The following is a 15987-nucleotide window of genomic DNA, read 5'->3' as shown; positions in this document are numbered from 1 at the left end:
TTAAGTTGACTTCTCGGTTAAAGTTCAAATATGTTGATTAGGGCATGTTGCAAGTTGATCTCTCACTGAGCAATGAGGATGCTCAAGGCAGGGAAGCATGTAAGATTCAAGCTCCAGATGTTAAAAAAAAAAAAAAAAAATTAAAAAAATCATGGAAAACCGAACCGGACCGAAACCGAACTGAAAAAAACCAAAATTTTTTTTAACCGAACCAAATTGAACCGAAATTTTGGTTTAGTTTCGATTTTGGCAAAAAACCGAACCGTTTCGAACCGAACCCCGCCCTAGTGACTTGTTGGATAATTTTAGTAATTAATAATGAGATGTTTAGTTCAAATTGGTTCACATTAATATCCTTATGGCTTCATCGTTGGATTGGTGGTATTTGGTCACCATCATGCTCTAATAATGAGATGTTTAGTGGGGAGGTTGCTTGCCATTAATATCCTTATGGCTCGGTCACCATCATTCGCACTTCTCAACCACCATTTTCACAACCATCTCTCATAACCATTGTTAACACAACCATCTTCTACCATCATTGTAGTCCTCGCTACTGCCACCACCACCACCATCACTCCCTCCACCATTGCCTCTACCCTGTTATTGCCACCACATATATCTCCCCACTATTACCATTACTCCAACCACAATTTTTATCAACATCACTCTATTCTCAGCCACAACATCCCTACTGTTTTCAATGTTTTATTATCTAAAATCATTCTCGGACTAAATTACCAAACACATTTTCAAATCATAAAAAATAAAAAATTGTATTCGTCATTTTTGTTTTACAAAACAGTTTTTCGAAAATTATTTTGTCACTGACACAAAATTGGACCCTAAAGAGATTTCAATGAACTATTGCCAATTTGTAGTCCGACTGATCAATCTATAGTCAAGTACACACGCAGGACCCCTAGTCACCACTCGTACGTCTACATCATCACCCACCCCTGTACAACCCTAGCTATTGCTAGATTAATACTACAACACGAGAAGTGTCATACGCTCAACTATAACTACCTTACCTTGCCTCCCTTTCGATGAACATTTTTTTCTCAAAGAGTAGTAGTCCAATTAAGATTCCATATATATGGGAAGAGCACCGTGCTGTGAGAAACTTGGTCTCAAAAGAGGAAAATGGACAGCTGAAGAAGATGAAATCTTGACCAAATACATTCACGCTCATGGAGAAGGTTCTTGGAGATCTTTGCCAAAGAATGCGGGTTCGTGTTTATATTAAACATGTGTGCGCGCACACACATATATACAGTAGCTAGCTAACCTTCAAATATGGTAAGACAATAAGACCCTTAATTTATGTGTATACATTTGGTTTTTTGTTTGTTTTTTTGTTTTTTGTTTTTGAAGGATTGCTGAGGTGTGGGAAGAGTTGCAGACTGAGGTGGATAAATTATCTGAGGGCTGAATTAAAGAGAGGGAACTTCACTGCTGAGGAGGAAGAAACCATTGTTAAGCTACACAGGGCTTTGGGTAATAGGTATGTCTATGTTCCTCAGTTTCATAATTTATATAATTAAGTGCTTCCACTATGAATTTCACTATACATAATACCTACAAGTATAGAAGTCATGGATAAATAAATAAATAAATATATATATATATATATATATATATATATATATATATTTGTGATATACATATATTTGTATATGTGTGTGTGTGCGCGCGTGTGTGCGTGCGTGTATAATTCATTGATTGATTCTCAAGTTTGAGAGTTCTAGGGCAATATTTTATAAATAATTGGACCCATTTTCAACTTGGTCATGCTAGCAGCAAGATTAATTCAAGCTCTAGCATTTGTGTTGATTGGAAATCTGATTAAAAAACAACTCTTATTTATTAAAATTCTGCTAACAATGTTAATTCGATCTACTTAATGTCTGGATTTTGATGGGAACAATGTTAATTCGATCTTCTTAATGTCTGGATTATTATAGGTGGAAATTGATATGTTTCTTCAAGGGTTCCTCTCAGATAAATTAATTCGAACTACTTAATGTTTATTCGATCTACTTAATATTAGTATTTGATATACCAAAACTGATATATGTTTCTTCAAGGGTTCCTCTCAGATAAATTAAATTTTGGGCAGCTTAATTATTATTATCGCTCCAGATAGGGGACGAACCTCAAGCATTAGAATTAAAATAATGTCTCATGTGAAATAAAATCAACTTCAAAAAAAAAAATCAACTTACGAACTCAATAATGTTTAATAGAAGATTGAATAATGTTTAATTATTAACTTTTGGGCCCCGGGAAATGCACATATTTCACCTTTTTACAAATAACATATCTTAATCGTACAAACTTCATAATCGAAATCGTTCATCTTCTTAAACTTCATTTAAAGATCATCCTTATAAATTAAAAATATTTTAATTTGGAGATCATTTGTTCATTCAAATATATCAAATAAATGGGCGTACGGTTCATCTTGAATATGTTACTTGGTACTCATATCGTTGATTTATTCCATACATTTGGATGACTAAATGGTTTCCAATTTGAATGATTTTTTGTAGTCTTCAAATGAAAATTAAAAATTTGAAAGAAGAGGAATAAGTCCATTCCCCATGGGAGAACACAAACATTATCCTTTAATTAAAACCTAAGTGCTTAATCCTAAACCTTAAAACCGATGCAGTTGATCACATAATTAAGCATAATAACCTTATATTAGAATACAAGTACAAGCTTCTCCAGAAGCTATGGATAATAGTTCTTCCACAAATATAACACTATTGACTGCCATTCAATTTTTCTAGTGTCATAATGTGGGGTTTGCTAACTTAACCTTATGGGGTTTGCTAACTTAACCTTTTGGGATATCCCTAATACTCTTCAAAACACCCTCCAGAGAACTAAACCACTGCTAATTTAGGCAGTTGTACATACTATTATAAATCAGTTTGATTATATATATAAATTGTGAATGCACTGTTGCAGGTGGTCCTTGATTGCCGCTCATTTACCAGGAAGAACAGACAATGGAATCAAAAACTACTGGAACTCTCATTTGAGTCGAAAAATCTACAGCTTTATCAAGCTGGGAAACGAACATCTACCCTCCATTCTCAATGATGTGAAGAAGATAACTTCATGCAATAAACGTTGTAAGGGCGCTCGAGCGAGCAGATCTACCATGAACAACAAGAGCAAGAACAAGAACTTGGCCACATTTAACTCAAGAAAATCAGAAGCAAACCGTCAACTTGGAAACCCTAGCCTACCAACTGGCACCATTATTAATCTAGGGCAAGTGGGTAATGAGGACAGCAATTTAAGGGGTTTGGAGTCCTGGGACCCAATAAAGAATAGAGATGGTGAGGCAATAGGAATGTTGGGGATGCAAAGTTCTTGTTTGGACAGTGCAGAAATGATTAATTTGGATCCTTGCGGTGAGCAGAAAAAAAGTGCACAATTATGCCTTGGGAAAAAAGAAAACAATATTACTAGTAGTTCAACTGCAATATATGGAGATAATGACTGTGAAACGGAGGTTTTGGGGACATCTTGTGAATGTGTAGACGCTATGGACCAGAATAATAATATTTTTGAAATTGAAGAGAGAAGAAGTACAGGTATTTGGAGCTCATCAAATGCTGCTGAGAGTGGTGGCGGTGGTGGTGGTGGAGAGTCGTACTCCTTCGCTTCATCAATGAATTCAGGCTTTGATGATGAATGGCTTAATTGGGGTTGGGCAGGGGGTGGCCTTCAATGTCACAATGGTGAATTGGAATAGCGGGATGAAGGGGAGACAATAGCTTGGTTGTGGGGAAATGGCAGTACTGGTGAAGGACAGTAATGTTGCTGCTGATGCAAAAAAAGTGGACACGCCAAAATTTAATGTACAAGTTTTGCTTATTCTTCCACAAACTTTCTAATTTATATTTTAGTAGAGAATTACTGGGATGGTTGATTCTGTGACAGCGATTAAGTAGCTGGGTATGGTTTTGTGCAATTAAGAAATGAAAGATTGTACAAGGATAAATCATTGTTAAATTGTTCAAGGTGAGTTGGAACTGGAAAGGTAGAAGTACTAGACTTGTGATCTTGTGTTTTCCAGTTCATTGTGAAGTTTATTCTTTGCTGAACTTTTGGCTGGTTCAAAACATTCATGTTGTACGTGGTTAAAACTAATCATGTTTTGTTTTGTGTGCAAGGATGATCTTTTAATGACAACCTATAAAAAATAATTAGTTTGATCAATTGATCATGAGAAATATTGTAGAGTAACTAGAGGTTACCAAGATATTAATAACTACCTTAATAGGAATTGAGCATATATATACACATATACAAAAATATATACGGGTGAAGTGTTGTTCAATAATTAAAATCGTTTAATTTTTAGATTCTCTTTCAAGGATTATCCATATCAAAAATTTAAATAAATCGATAATTATTCAGCTGTTCGTTTACTGGCATCTCATTTAAACTTTATTTGGTGACCCATGGTTTTTTTTTTAACATAATTCAGATAACAAGATTTAGATTATCTTTTGCAAAGCTGACCCGAGAGCCTAAAATAAAGACATACTTACGTAAAAATACTGTAGATATAATAGCACTTTGTCCTCGTATATTTGGATTTTGGAGAGACCATCCAGCCCCCACTTTTCAAGAAATTTCAAATCAATGTTATGCTATTTGTCCATCTTAAATACTTTACCAACTCTGCCATCTCCATCATGCATGAGAGAGGAAGATTAATGGCTCTTTTATTATTGTGATCGTTCCACCCTAACTATTCATATGACTATATTCTCCTTGTTATAGCAACCAATTTAATCACTTTTATTACAAGTCACTATCTTTTGCTCGACCAACTTCATGTTTCATTCAAGGAAAAGAAATAACATCTGCAGATCTTTCTGCAACTGCCAACTACACAAAGTCCTTTTTGGAATACTCCATATTTCCAGAAGTATACAGTTAGCGTGGAGTAACATGAATCGCAAAGTCTTTTAACAAGAAAATATGAGATCACTACTCACCAATCATCGTTGTGTGATGGATATTACACACATAGGAGAGACTCACTCGTCTTATTATGCCCATAGTGTATTAGATTCTAGTATACATACCACAGCTTTTGGTCCGGTCGTACTTTATCTTCCAAAAGTTGGAAGAGGTTAAGTGCAAATCCCCCTCTGCCACATATCCATTTTCCATCTTTCTTATTTGCCTTCCTTTTTACCTTAGGGTAAAGGTAGAAACTTCACTAAGTCAACAACATTCACTATGCTATGTTCCTAGGGGCTAACCTGACATGACATTGTTCACCATCAGATAAATTTTCGTTGGATGAGAATGACATAGTCAATATATTAAATCATACTCATTCAACTAATCTATTAAGAGAAATATATATTGATCAAACTTAAAATCACACCTCTCCATCTTAAGTTCAATTTATATTGTTTTGGCACAAAACCTTACTCGAAAGTTCAAGTTCTGATGAACAAGAGAAACATAGTCATATATATAAATAAACCAATAAACCTGAATACTGACGAGTATCCAAATACAACAAGATCGCAAGAGATCATAGTCATATGCAGAAAACTAATAACACAGGTATTACAATTTCAAGATATCAGCAACCACTTCATCTACCAAAGAATCAAATATTTGACCCTCAACCTCTACTCCTAGTGCAAATACATCGGTTTCGAAGTCCAACCATCTGCCGTAGGGGCTGCTCATGTCCTTGTCCACGAGCTCGTCCACCATGCAATCCCACATGCCTCTCCAACCTGAGAGTTCTTTGTACATTTCTTTGGCTAAAGACGCCTTTCGCCTCACCATTGCTACTCCTTTCACCCATGAACTGTATCCCCCGCCCACATAACGCCTACATCTCAAATCCAAGCATTCATTTGTACAATCAAATAGTTCCTTTCGCCTTAGCCTGGACTCGCCGCCATCAATTTCAAACTGTCCTCTTCGACACTCCAGCAGATTGAAGAGATGAGGGTTTATGATCTCCCTAGCCCGGCCCAATGAGAAGTCTTTAAACATCAATTCCACATTACATAGTGTCTCCTTTATATATTCCAATTCCCACTCATTTGATCTCAAAGATTCTTTTATGTGAACCGTAGCTGTATGGTTTCTTGCCACAGTTCCTATAGATGTTGAGGAAGCAGAATCCGATAACTCGGTGTTAACTTCAACGGAATGAAACTTCTTGGAAGAACTGAAAACATTAACTTCTTGAGCTTGAATGGATGAACACAACCTGCTTACTGAAGAAACGAAAAAATTGTGCTCAGGCAACCTAAATAAGACACATTTCAAAATTTAAAGAGTGGAAAGAAAATATAAAAAATATATAAGCCTCATATACCTTCTGTACTGTTACTATCAGTGCTAATCGAAGAATCATAACTTTCAGTTGAAAAAGAAGGTTCCAGAACAGAGACTGGACTAGGATGCCGCAAACTCTGCATCTGTCCAGCTTCAATAGGACTGCTGCTATATTCGTCTGCCTTATCGACTCCCTGAAAATGTTGAATTTGTGTCAGCTATAGTCAGATCAGCATTGCTAAGTTATACTACTAGTAATTTTGTGAGAAAAGGGTAAAAAGAAGGGGGGCAATTCCATAAAAAGTGACCAGCATTATAATTTATCAATAGAATTAGCTTGTGATAGTGACACTGACAGTCGGCCCTACCTGAAACTTCTGTTTCAATGTGAATGCAGGAGGAGTGTCAGCTTCATATCGGTCACCCAGTTTCTCTGTAACCAATAGATGTTGATCGCTCCGCTCATTTAACCTTTGCATGGAGCTAACTGAATTAAAATTGGGTTTCACATCCAAATTTGAAGCAGCTGAAGCTGAGCGTACTTTTGCGGATTCATGACTAGAAGATTTACTCCCATAAGATAATTCCCTTAATTTTTGTTCCAAAAGTGCACTCAAAGCATCACTGGCTATCACATTGTAACCCACTAAGGATGGCTTCATACTGTCTGTGTCAACCAACAACCGTTTACCTCGGTGATCTGTGCAAAGACTGTTGCTCTTCTGCGCAACCACAGCTGAGACGTCAGTCCCAGTCAGTGATCGTATAAGTGGGGCTGTGAATGTAAAAGAAACAACATCCATGCCTTTCTTTCTGCTATCTTCAGCCCAACTATAGTGCCTGTCAATAACTGGATTCGACTGGACTGACTGCTGATTTTTGTCACTCAACATATCATCAACAGCACTATCTTTATTAAATTGAAAGTTTCCATCTATTGATCGTTTCTTCCTAGGATAATTCCTTTTGTTCGAGTAGGACACTTCCTTTTCACTATCCATTGCCTCTAAGCCCAACTTCCTGGATCCAATTTTGGAATTTCCACTACTTCGAACTGAGCTTTTGTGACGACCAGAAGAAGAATCCCCAGACAGCACTTTTCTACCCTGTGAGTTGGAAACCAAAGGCTTTGAAGGTAATTTCTCTTTATCAACTACGCCATTTTGTTTCTGATTATTCTGCTTAAGAGCACCTGAAGCGTTATGTGTAGAAGGTTTCTTATGCAAATTCAAATTCTTTTGAACATTTGGTTGGCTCCGGAAAGGCTGGTTTGAGATGACCTCATTCTGTTCTCTCTGACCTACCGAGCTTCTATTTCTACTTATATTCTGACCTCTTTTCTGAACATTGACCTTTGCTTGGATTGCAAGAGAAATGGACTTCCCCCTACTTTCTTCTGTCTCTGAAGAAGACCTGAATGACAAGTCAAGAGATCCATTCCAGCTCTTATTCAAAGACTGTCCCTTAAGAGACTTAGCAGCATTTGACTCAACAGGCTTTCGGGACACTTCAAAAGGCCTCGTTTTCTTGTAAGCAGCTTCAACTTTATCTTTTAAATCTCGATCTTTCAAGGTTTCTGAAGAAGACCCAACCGGTGGAACTTTTCGGGATGCCTCCATCTTTTCTTTGAGAGCCTGAACCTTCAAGGGCTCTGAAGAGGCCCCTACTAAAGGCATTTTGGCCTTGGCGGTAGCTGGAGGTCCAGGCTCAATAATTTTTGCAGCAGCTTCCATTATGTGAGCAGCATTCCTAGTGGAAATAAAGCCAGGGTTCTTAATGGGAGACAAAAGTTTATGGTGTGTGATCGGTATAGACTTAGCTGATCTAGGCGGCAATGTTTCAGTCTGAAACCTCTCAATTGGCCTGTTTTGCATCTTCTGGGGATTTGACTTCAAAGAATTCCTGGTAGGGCGCTCCATACTTTTTATGAGATTTCCAGAATACTGTAACTGATCGTCGTGAGAGCACTCAATGTTTCTCCTGTGGTGATGAGCATCTTGGAGAGATTGACTGTCAAAATATGGGGTAGAGTAGGGCCCAGAAAAACTGGATGTGGGTAAGAAGTCTAATCCCATAAGCCTGGCTACTACACTAGGGGCTTTCGCTCCAAATCCTTCTTCATCTGTAACTGATGAAGCACAACTATAATCGCTGCTACCTCTGACACTTGAAACTACCCCAGTTTCATCCTCATCGACCTAGAAATATAACAAGGATTGAAAATAGTATTAGATTCAAATCCCATATCAAAATGGTCCAAAGAAATAAGCAGTGCTAGAACACTGACCACCAGATGCTGTTGCGTCACTGGCGAGTTCCCCTGGCTTTTCTTTCCTCCTTTTGAGCGTTCTAAATAAAAAAGAGGAAGAAATCAAAATTCAAAACAACCACCCATGAAATAGGAGAATGATACAAGACCATAAGTGACAAACATTGATACATATGCTGATACAATAAAACTGTACCTGGTGAATCTGACTTGCCAGAGAACAATGTTTTTCGAGATTTTGCAGTCCAGTCAAACAGCTGAAAGAAACTGCCCACATGACCTGCTCCGCTTTTCGAACCTTCTCTCTCAACTCCCATTTTTCTAATGCAAAAATTAAGAATACCTTAACAGTTAAGTAAAAGAATCAAGGAGGAAGACAATTTCTATTCCACTTTATCAGAACAAAATAATTTTTTGAAACGTAACAAGTAGGACATATCCCATAAAAATGGTAATTAGCACGGAAGTCCTAAGCAATAGAAAAGACTACATGGTTCACAACAAATCTCCACTTAATTTTGATGTTGTTTCATGATTAAGGAAAACCATCTTTTTCTTAGTAAGTCAAACCATACAAAACAATGATAATCTTATATCAGATGATCTAAAATGCTCTCTATGTCATTCAGGGAAGATTACTTCTATGGTAATGGATACTACTCAACCAGCGTTCTAGCTTTCGAAATCAAGACAATGTGAACCTCAACCAGCAAATTCAATGCTGAGAAACTAGCCTATGAAATTCAATAAGCTGAATCAAACTCTGACCTTTCTGCTTCAACTTAAGACATGCAACTAGAATTTACCCTTGCATCATATGCTCTTCAAGTACCTAGCTTTCTAAACCAAATAGGATCAACAAATTGCATAACCCAATTCAGAAGATTATCAAACACCCAAATCCCAAATGTCCCTAATCTAAGCATAAAGTCAAACAAAAGCAAAACTTCAAAAGGCAAATGAGAAGGAAATTTTGCATCTTTGATTCTTTATGCACCTAACTATGAAAAAATAAATACATTCTGCAAATAAATAAGTGGAAGTCAACATTTAGTGCAAAAAGTTCCCAAGAACAAAATAATTCAAGTAAATTACATAAATGTAGAATATGCAGCAGAAAAACAGATATCAATCTACTTAAATCCACCCTTTTCCCACATTTTCTCAGCAACCAATCACTCCCCCAACACAAGATACAAAACAAAAAACATCAAAACAAATCCAACCCAATTCACAAATCTAAAAACCAACAACAAAGATTCTAACTTTACACTGAAATTCAAAGTATTACTGGGCAGGAATCAAAACTTACAAGAACTAATGGGCAGGAATCAGCTGAGCTTCTCTCTCTCTCTCTCTCTCTCTCTCTCTCTCTCTAACAAGTGAAGTGAAGTGAAGGAAGCAATGAAAGATTTAGCAGAGATGAGAGGGAACACAATTAAATGGGAAAATCTTTCATTATTTTTTCTATGAGAGGTCAGAATCTGCGTCCAGAAACTCACTCTCCCCCTCCACAGCATTAGCGAGGCCCCCGTGTCGTTCAAAGCAATAAATGGGGATAGAAGTGGGACTTTACTGTATGTGGACAAAAATAAAATAATTAAATTTATCTTTGGAAAATAAAAAATGGAATAAAACGTACAGAAGGTTGTAATTTTCTAACGTCTCTTTGGAGAGGGGCTTTCATTTCAAATTCCAAATGGGGGCGTTGGAGTGGCCCCTCGGTGGTGAGGCAGCGCGATAAAGTTACCTAGCAGTGCATGTGGAGGACGAGTGTTTGTGACGTGGGAAGTGGGGTGACGGATACGTGGCAGTTCAGTGGGGGTGAGTATATGTGATTTGTTGTACGTAGTTGGGTGAGGGTACTGGTTTTTTAAAAGTCAAATAGTAGAAGACGAAATGAGGCTCCTGTGCATGTTGGGCTACGACCCGGGGGGTCATACTTTAGTTTTCCTTCGTTGGGCCTTGGGCCTCAATGGAAAATTTATGATCGTCTCAGTATATCTATCTACCTTCGATAATCTTAATATCTTGGTTATATTAATACTAAAGATAGTATTGCTAATTTATTTTGAAATTGTTTTTTTTATAACGGAGGACAGTTCGAGTGTAAAATTTCTTTGAAAAATTAAGAAGAGAAATGCTAAAAGTCAATTGGTCAATTTAACATGTCATGGTGTAGTAGTAAGATTTCTTTTAGATTTATTTCATTAAAAACAAAAATAGTCGATCTTCATTTGTTAGAAGAAATTTTCAACTCAAGTTTCATGTACGATAGTTGTTTAAAAATAAAAAAAAAAATTGGTGTTTCAACCGAGAGAACTCCAACTCATTCATAGAAATTAAGACATAAAAGTTCTTTGCTTTTTTGTAATGTAACAAATATCTTTATGACTCAAGACATGCAAACTATTTAGGTATAGCACAAAAGGACCCATGTTTTCGTTTCTTTTGGTAAATAAGGACCCATCTTCTAGTGAAGTGTTCAACATACAAAGGTGCTCTTTTATTGGGAGAGTAGATCCTCTCATAATCATTTGTTAGGTTATCAGAGAAAGTTTTGAATTCAAATCTCATGAACGATAATAACTGTTTTTTAGATTGAATATTTCTAGTTGTACATCAATCATGTACTGGTAACATCATGGAATTCATGATCATGTGTGAAAATTATTAAACTCAATTTTCTTGAGTCCTAGTTTATATGTAAAATCCCATATATCCTGTTATGCTGGAATTTATAAGCCTAATGTTAGGGTAAACATTTCAGATCCGGAAAAATTACCAAAGAGAAGAAGACTCGGCGAAAATTTCAAGAAGAACAAGGCATTCATCGCATAGAAATAGATCACAAATGTCTTTCAAGATTTTCACGTTATTAACCACAAATTGAACAAATCGAAAGGCAGAAAAATATGAATGGACTGATCGATTGCACAAAAATTGAAAGAATGAAACACAACCTTAATTCGAGAGGCTAACGCCAAATGCATGCAAATCTAGCCAGCTAGAGTTTACGTGCAAGTCTCAAATTTGAGATATATTCCTTGACATTCTCTCAAACTACGCATACACAAGCGCATGATATTTGTTCTTGAACCAACGTACCCCATTCTTTAAAGCAGTCTTGAATTTGGATTCAACGTCGTAGGACTTGTACTTGGCCACCCGACGTTGTCTCTTGAGCTCTGATTGGCTAGAGTTGTAGATCGAAGATGCTTTACGTGAATACCTTTGATTTTCCCATGGATAACCTTCATGGTCACGGTCACCATCAGGCATATACGCTGATCGATAAGTTGATTGCATCTCGTCCATCTCTCTCATCTTTCTCACTTGCCAATCAAGGTTGACGAGCAAAGAGAGAGAGAGGTGGACAACGAAAACTTGGTTTTGATGCGAGAGCAAGGAATTCTTATAGGGGGACTTGCGTTGCTGTCATTTGTCTCTCAGATGATGTTGATTAAATAAGAAGGGTTGGGAAACCATTGTCTTAATTTGTGGGGATGTGATGAGTATACAACAACAACAAAAAGAAAGAACGAGAGGGTCTATGAAACCGCTCAAACCTAAAGAGGGTTTCTTTGCCAAATTAATGAGCATCCAGAAATCTACTCCAAGAAAAAAATGAGCATCTAGAAATAGATATTGGTGAGCGCCCGAAAAAATAATTCCCTTTCTCTTTCACATTTCTTTCAAACTTCTTTCTCCCATTATTTTCCAAAAAAAATAAAAAACTGCTTCAGACACAATGTGTGGCCCTAGGCTGGTTTTAATTTGTTCACTAACTTGGAACCTTCATATATACTCTTCTAGATTTATGTACTTTGTGACTCAGTCTAACACAGAACTCTCATCATTTGCATTTGCTATAAATATTTGGGGCTCCAGAAAAAATGCGAAATTTTATGGATGCGTTAAAACTGTACAAACGAAAGGCAGAATTTGACCAAGAGAAAGAGAAAAGCAAAAAACAACTGGAAAAAAATGGGAGTAAATTGTTGAATGGTATTTTAGGAGTATGGTTTTCTCCCCTCAAACGTCTCTCCCTTTCAGTCCCGTCCTATTTGAACGATGACAATTAAATCACGTCAAGTGTTGATTTCTTTATAGAGGTAGAGACAGAGAGGAAGTGAAAGGGAAGGAAAAGGAAGAGAACGAGGTTTGGAGGGGAGAGAATCATACTCTACTCACGTTGCCTTCCAATTTGTTAGGGGAGACTTGGTATTATAGGAGAAACTCTTCATTGTGACCAGAATATTGGTGATACATTACGTGTTTTTATATAAGTGGTGGGAAATTTTATTTTTTAAATTATTATCTTTTTACCACACGTATTCCACAATTTGTATAGTACATGTGGTGTACCATCTCGTGTTCCAATCACATTGAAAATCTCTCATATTATAGAAACTCCGTTGACTTATCAAAGCACTGTGGTATGTAAATGGAAGAGCTAGCTTTTTCTTGAGCTATTAAATCAATCATATATGAGTTTTGCATGCCCAGGTAATTAAAAACATGTTTAATATATGTGTAATTATTTGGAGAAAAAATAATTTCTTTTCTGGGCGATGTGTGTGTTTCAGTAAAACCCTAATACTAAAAGCAAACTAAAAAACAAGATTTCTAAAAGATTGTAAGAATATATAAAGGTTCCAGGACAAGTAAGGAGAAGAATGGCTCCTAGAACTACATGCAACACCACCTAATCACACAAGGAACAACTTCATCCTTTCCTTCACCATTTGACACGCATGGTAGCCCGTCCCCAGAGAAAACTAACGCTAACGAAAGAGGAGACACGAATGCGAACTTATACACTCTGTGTGTGTGTGTGTGTGTGTGTAGATGCACATCCTTGACAAGCTGTTAGCATAGTCTGCTCGGTTTGCTGACCTTGGAAGATGTAAGAACCCCCGTTCGTAACTTCGAATGGATATAGGACAGACACATAAATCGGCGTTGAATGTCCCTTGTATTATATAAATTTTCACTTCTCCTCAAGGAACTTTAGAGATTATCATTACCACAATTTGAACACCACCACCCACCACACACACAACCCCCCACCCACCCACCGTCCCAACACCTCCCCCACCCCACCCCCCACCCCACGCCCCCCCCCCCCCCGCGCCAAAACTCCCCACGGCGCCCCCCCCCCCCCCCCCCCCCCCCCCCCAAAAAAAAAAACATTATTGGGTTATTAACGAATTATAAACAATGAAACTAACGTTCGGAAATCTCATTTTTGCTAATTTGTCTTCGGCTATACTAATCTCATTTAATTTAGATGGTTGATTATTTAGACTGTAGTATAACCATTTAAAGTTTAAATTCTAGGTTTTATATTGAGTATTTATCAAATGTAGCTAGAAATGAACCCTTAATTTCAAAAATGTCATATTTCAAATATATCCAAAATTTCATCTAAATAGACACAAATACCCTCAAATTTAACAATCAAATAAATTAAATGCTTTTTAGCCAAAATGATTCGTGACATTGGCATAACTCTTTAATTTGGTCCTTAACAATTAATGATAATCAATACTAATGTTCTTGAATTTGTCTATCATGAATCATTTTAGTCTTTCTTTGAATTTGTCCTTTGTGATCATTTTAGTTTTTTCGTGAAAGATCTGTCAATTGCTTTGTTAGTGTGATGATGTGGCGACACGTGGGTCTCACAAATATAATCATATAATGACATGTGGATTAACATTAAAAAATATTTTTATATTTAAAACTAAAAATGATATTAGTAAGAAAAAAGGCGTTGAAGGCATGATTGAAATTCTATTACTCCCACTTGCGGTAACCGCGGCAACGCTCAATGTCGATGATGAGGGGGGTCGAAGGGAATAGGGTTGTGGTGGTGGAGTGTAGAAGCAAATGTGAAGTTGGACCGGAGCTTAAGGCGACAGTAGCTAAAAAGCCTTTAATTTATTTAATTGTTAAATTTCAGAGTATTTATGTCTATTTAGGTGAAATTTTGGATATATTTGAAAGTTTTTATAAAAAGTGACATTTTTGAACTTAAGAATTAATTTTTTACTATATTTGATAAATACTCTTTTATATTCTCGAAAATAGACTTTAAGTTTTAAGTCTCTAATTTTGAGCGATCAAACTATAAATTGAATGATTAACTCTATTAACAAGATGAAAGCTAAAGAAAATTCATACATCTATATAACTTCACATGGCTATGAACTAACTCTCAGTCTAATAGTATCTTTTCTTAATATTGAAAAATGTTCCGAATTGGAATTCTCTCTTTCCCATTGATTAGGAAAATAAAACTTCACATGGCTAGCTAGACTTTATGATTTCTTAAGTAAGGTACTCAATATTAAGATTCTAATAATGAAGACATAAACATCTATTTCATAGCTTATGCATTGTAAAACAATGCTTGCCCATGTATGAGCTCGAACATGAAACTTTTTAGGGTTCTTCGGAACCATATAATTGAACATGCACGCAAGTTTTCAACCATACACGAAATGACAGAAAGAGCTTTCTAATTAACCAGTTTAGTGAATTTTAAGACTCAAAGTCTCAAACGCAGATCAACATAATTTCCTTCATCTGTGTTGGGAAGAACCTGTTCGATCTGTTTAAAGTACGGGCCGTGAGGGTTTCTGGGAGCTACAACAGACGGGACCCGAGCAGCACCAGCATGATCACCATTGATATTGCTTGTGGACCCACTAGAACAAACGAATATAGGTACACTTGCTGCTACCAGTTGATTTTGATCACGATGATCACGATTAGGAGGAGGATGACGAAGATGTTGAACATTTTCTAACATGGCCATCCTTTCAAGCTCTCTTTCTCTTTTGTGTGCGTTTTGATGACCTCCCAATGCTTGAGAGCTTTCAAACTTCCGGCCACAGTAGTGACACTCAAACTTCTTGCTCTCGATGATCATGGCGACTAGGTCACTGTCATCCGTCACCGCAAACCCGAATAGCTTCATTTTCTGAGAAAGAATATGGTTCATGGAAATTGAAAACTAATGAAACTTGTATATATTACTTGGGCCTTTAGAAACACCCAACCATGCCCAGAGCTACTAAAGCACTATTGCATAGGCCTCCCCTAGTGTTGCTTTTACCATTATTTGTCAGATATATACCATTCGTTTGGAAAGTGATGTAAATGACTAAAGGGCGAATTTGAGAGGTCTTAGTCAAATGCGATTTGAACCACATTATTACTAATCTATTGCAAGACTTAGCCTACTCTCATTTTCCTTAGACCAACTCCAACCCTTGGAGTAAGTCCTAAAATTTACCATCTATTCCCCTCCCATTTCCTTCCAACCCTTGGGCCAATTTGGAATTTTGGATTAGAAGCTAAAA

General features: G+C 36.8%; 3 protein-coding genes across 3 annotated transcripts; 1 reads left to right on the top strand and 2 right to left on the bottom strand.

The window, feature by feature from the left end:
* The first annotated feature begins 768 nt into the window (after nucleotides 1-768).
* On the top strand, nucleotides 769-4197 carry LOC137738346 (transcription factor MYB14-like). The gene is made up of 3 exons (XM_068477984.1): nucleotides 769-1232; nucleotides 1378-1507; nucleotides 2980-4197. The coding sequence occupies exons 1-3, from the start codon at nucleotides 1100-1102 to the stop codon at nucleotides 3773-3775; spliced, it is 1059 nt and encodes a 352-aa protein (XP_068334085.1). The 5' UTR covers nucleotides 769-1099; the 3' UTR covers nucleotides 3776-4197.
* Nucleotides 4198-5496: 1299 nt separating this feature from the next.
* Nucleotides 5497-10140, bottom strand: LOC137738301 (uncharacterized). Its single transcript, XM_068477939.1, has 6 exons — nucleotides 9927-10140; nucleotides 8811-8935; nucleotides 8633-8694; nucleotides 6714-8543; nucleotides 6386-6539; nucleotides 5497-6284 (listed from the first exon to the last, which is right to left on the bottom strand). The coding sequence occupies exons 2-6, from the start codon at nucleotides 8929-8931 to the stop codon at nucleotides 5617-5619; spliced, it is 2835 nt and encodes a 944-aa protein (XP_068334040.1). The 5' UTR covers nucleotides 8932-8935; nucleotides 9927-10140; the 3' UTR covers nucleotides 5497-5616.
* Nucleotides 10141-15170: 5030 nt separating this feature from the next.
* LOC137736196 (uncharacterized) lies at nucleotides 15171-15602 on the bottom strand. Its single transcript, XM_068475518.1, has one exon. The coding sequence runs from the start codon at nucleotides 15600-15602 to the stop codon at nucleotides 15171-15173; it is 432 nt and encodes a 143-aa protein (XP_068331619.1).
* Between the last annotated feature and the right edge of the window lie 385 nt (nucleotides 15603-15987).

This window comes from Pyrus communis, chromosome 6, assembly GCF_963583255.1.
Source record: "Pyrus communis chromosome 6, drPyrComm1.1, whole genome shotgun sequence".
Lineage (NCBI taxonomy): Eukaryota > Viridiplantae > Streptophyta > Magnoliopsida > Rosales > Rosaceae > Pyrus > Pyrus communis.
Note: the sequence above shows the minus strand (reverse complement) of the source record. Positions and strands in the feature narration are given on the sequence as shown.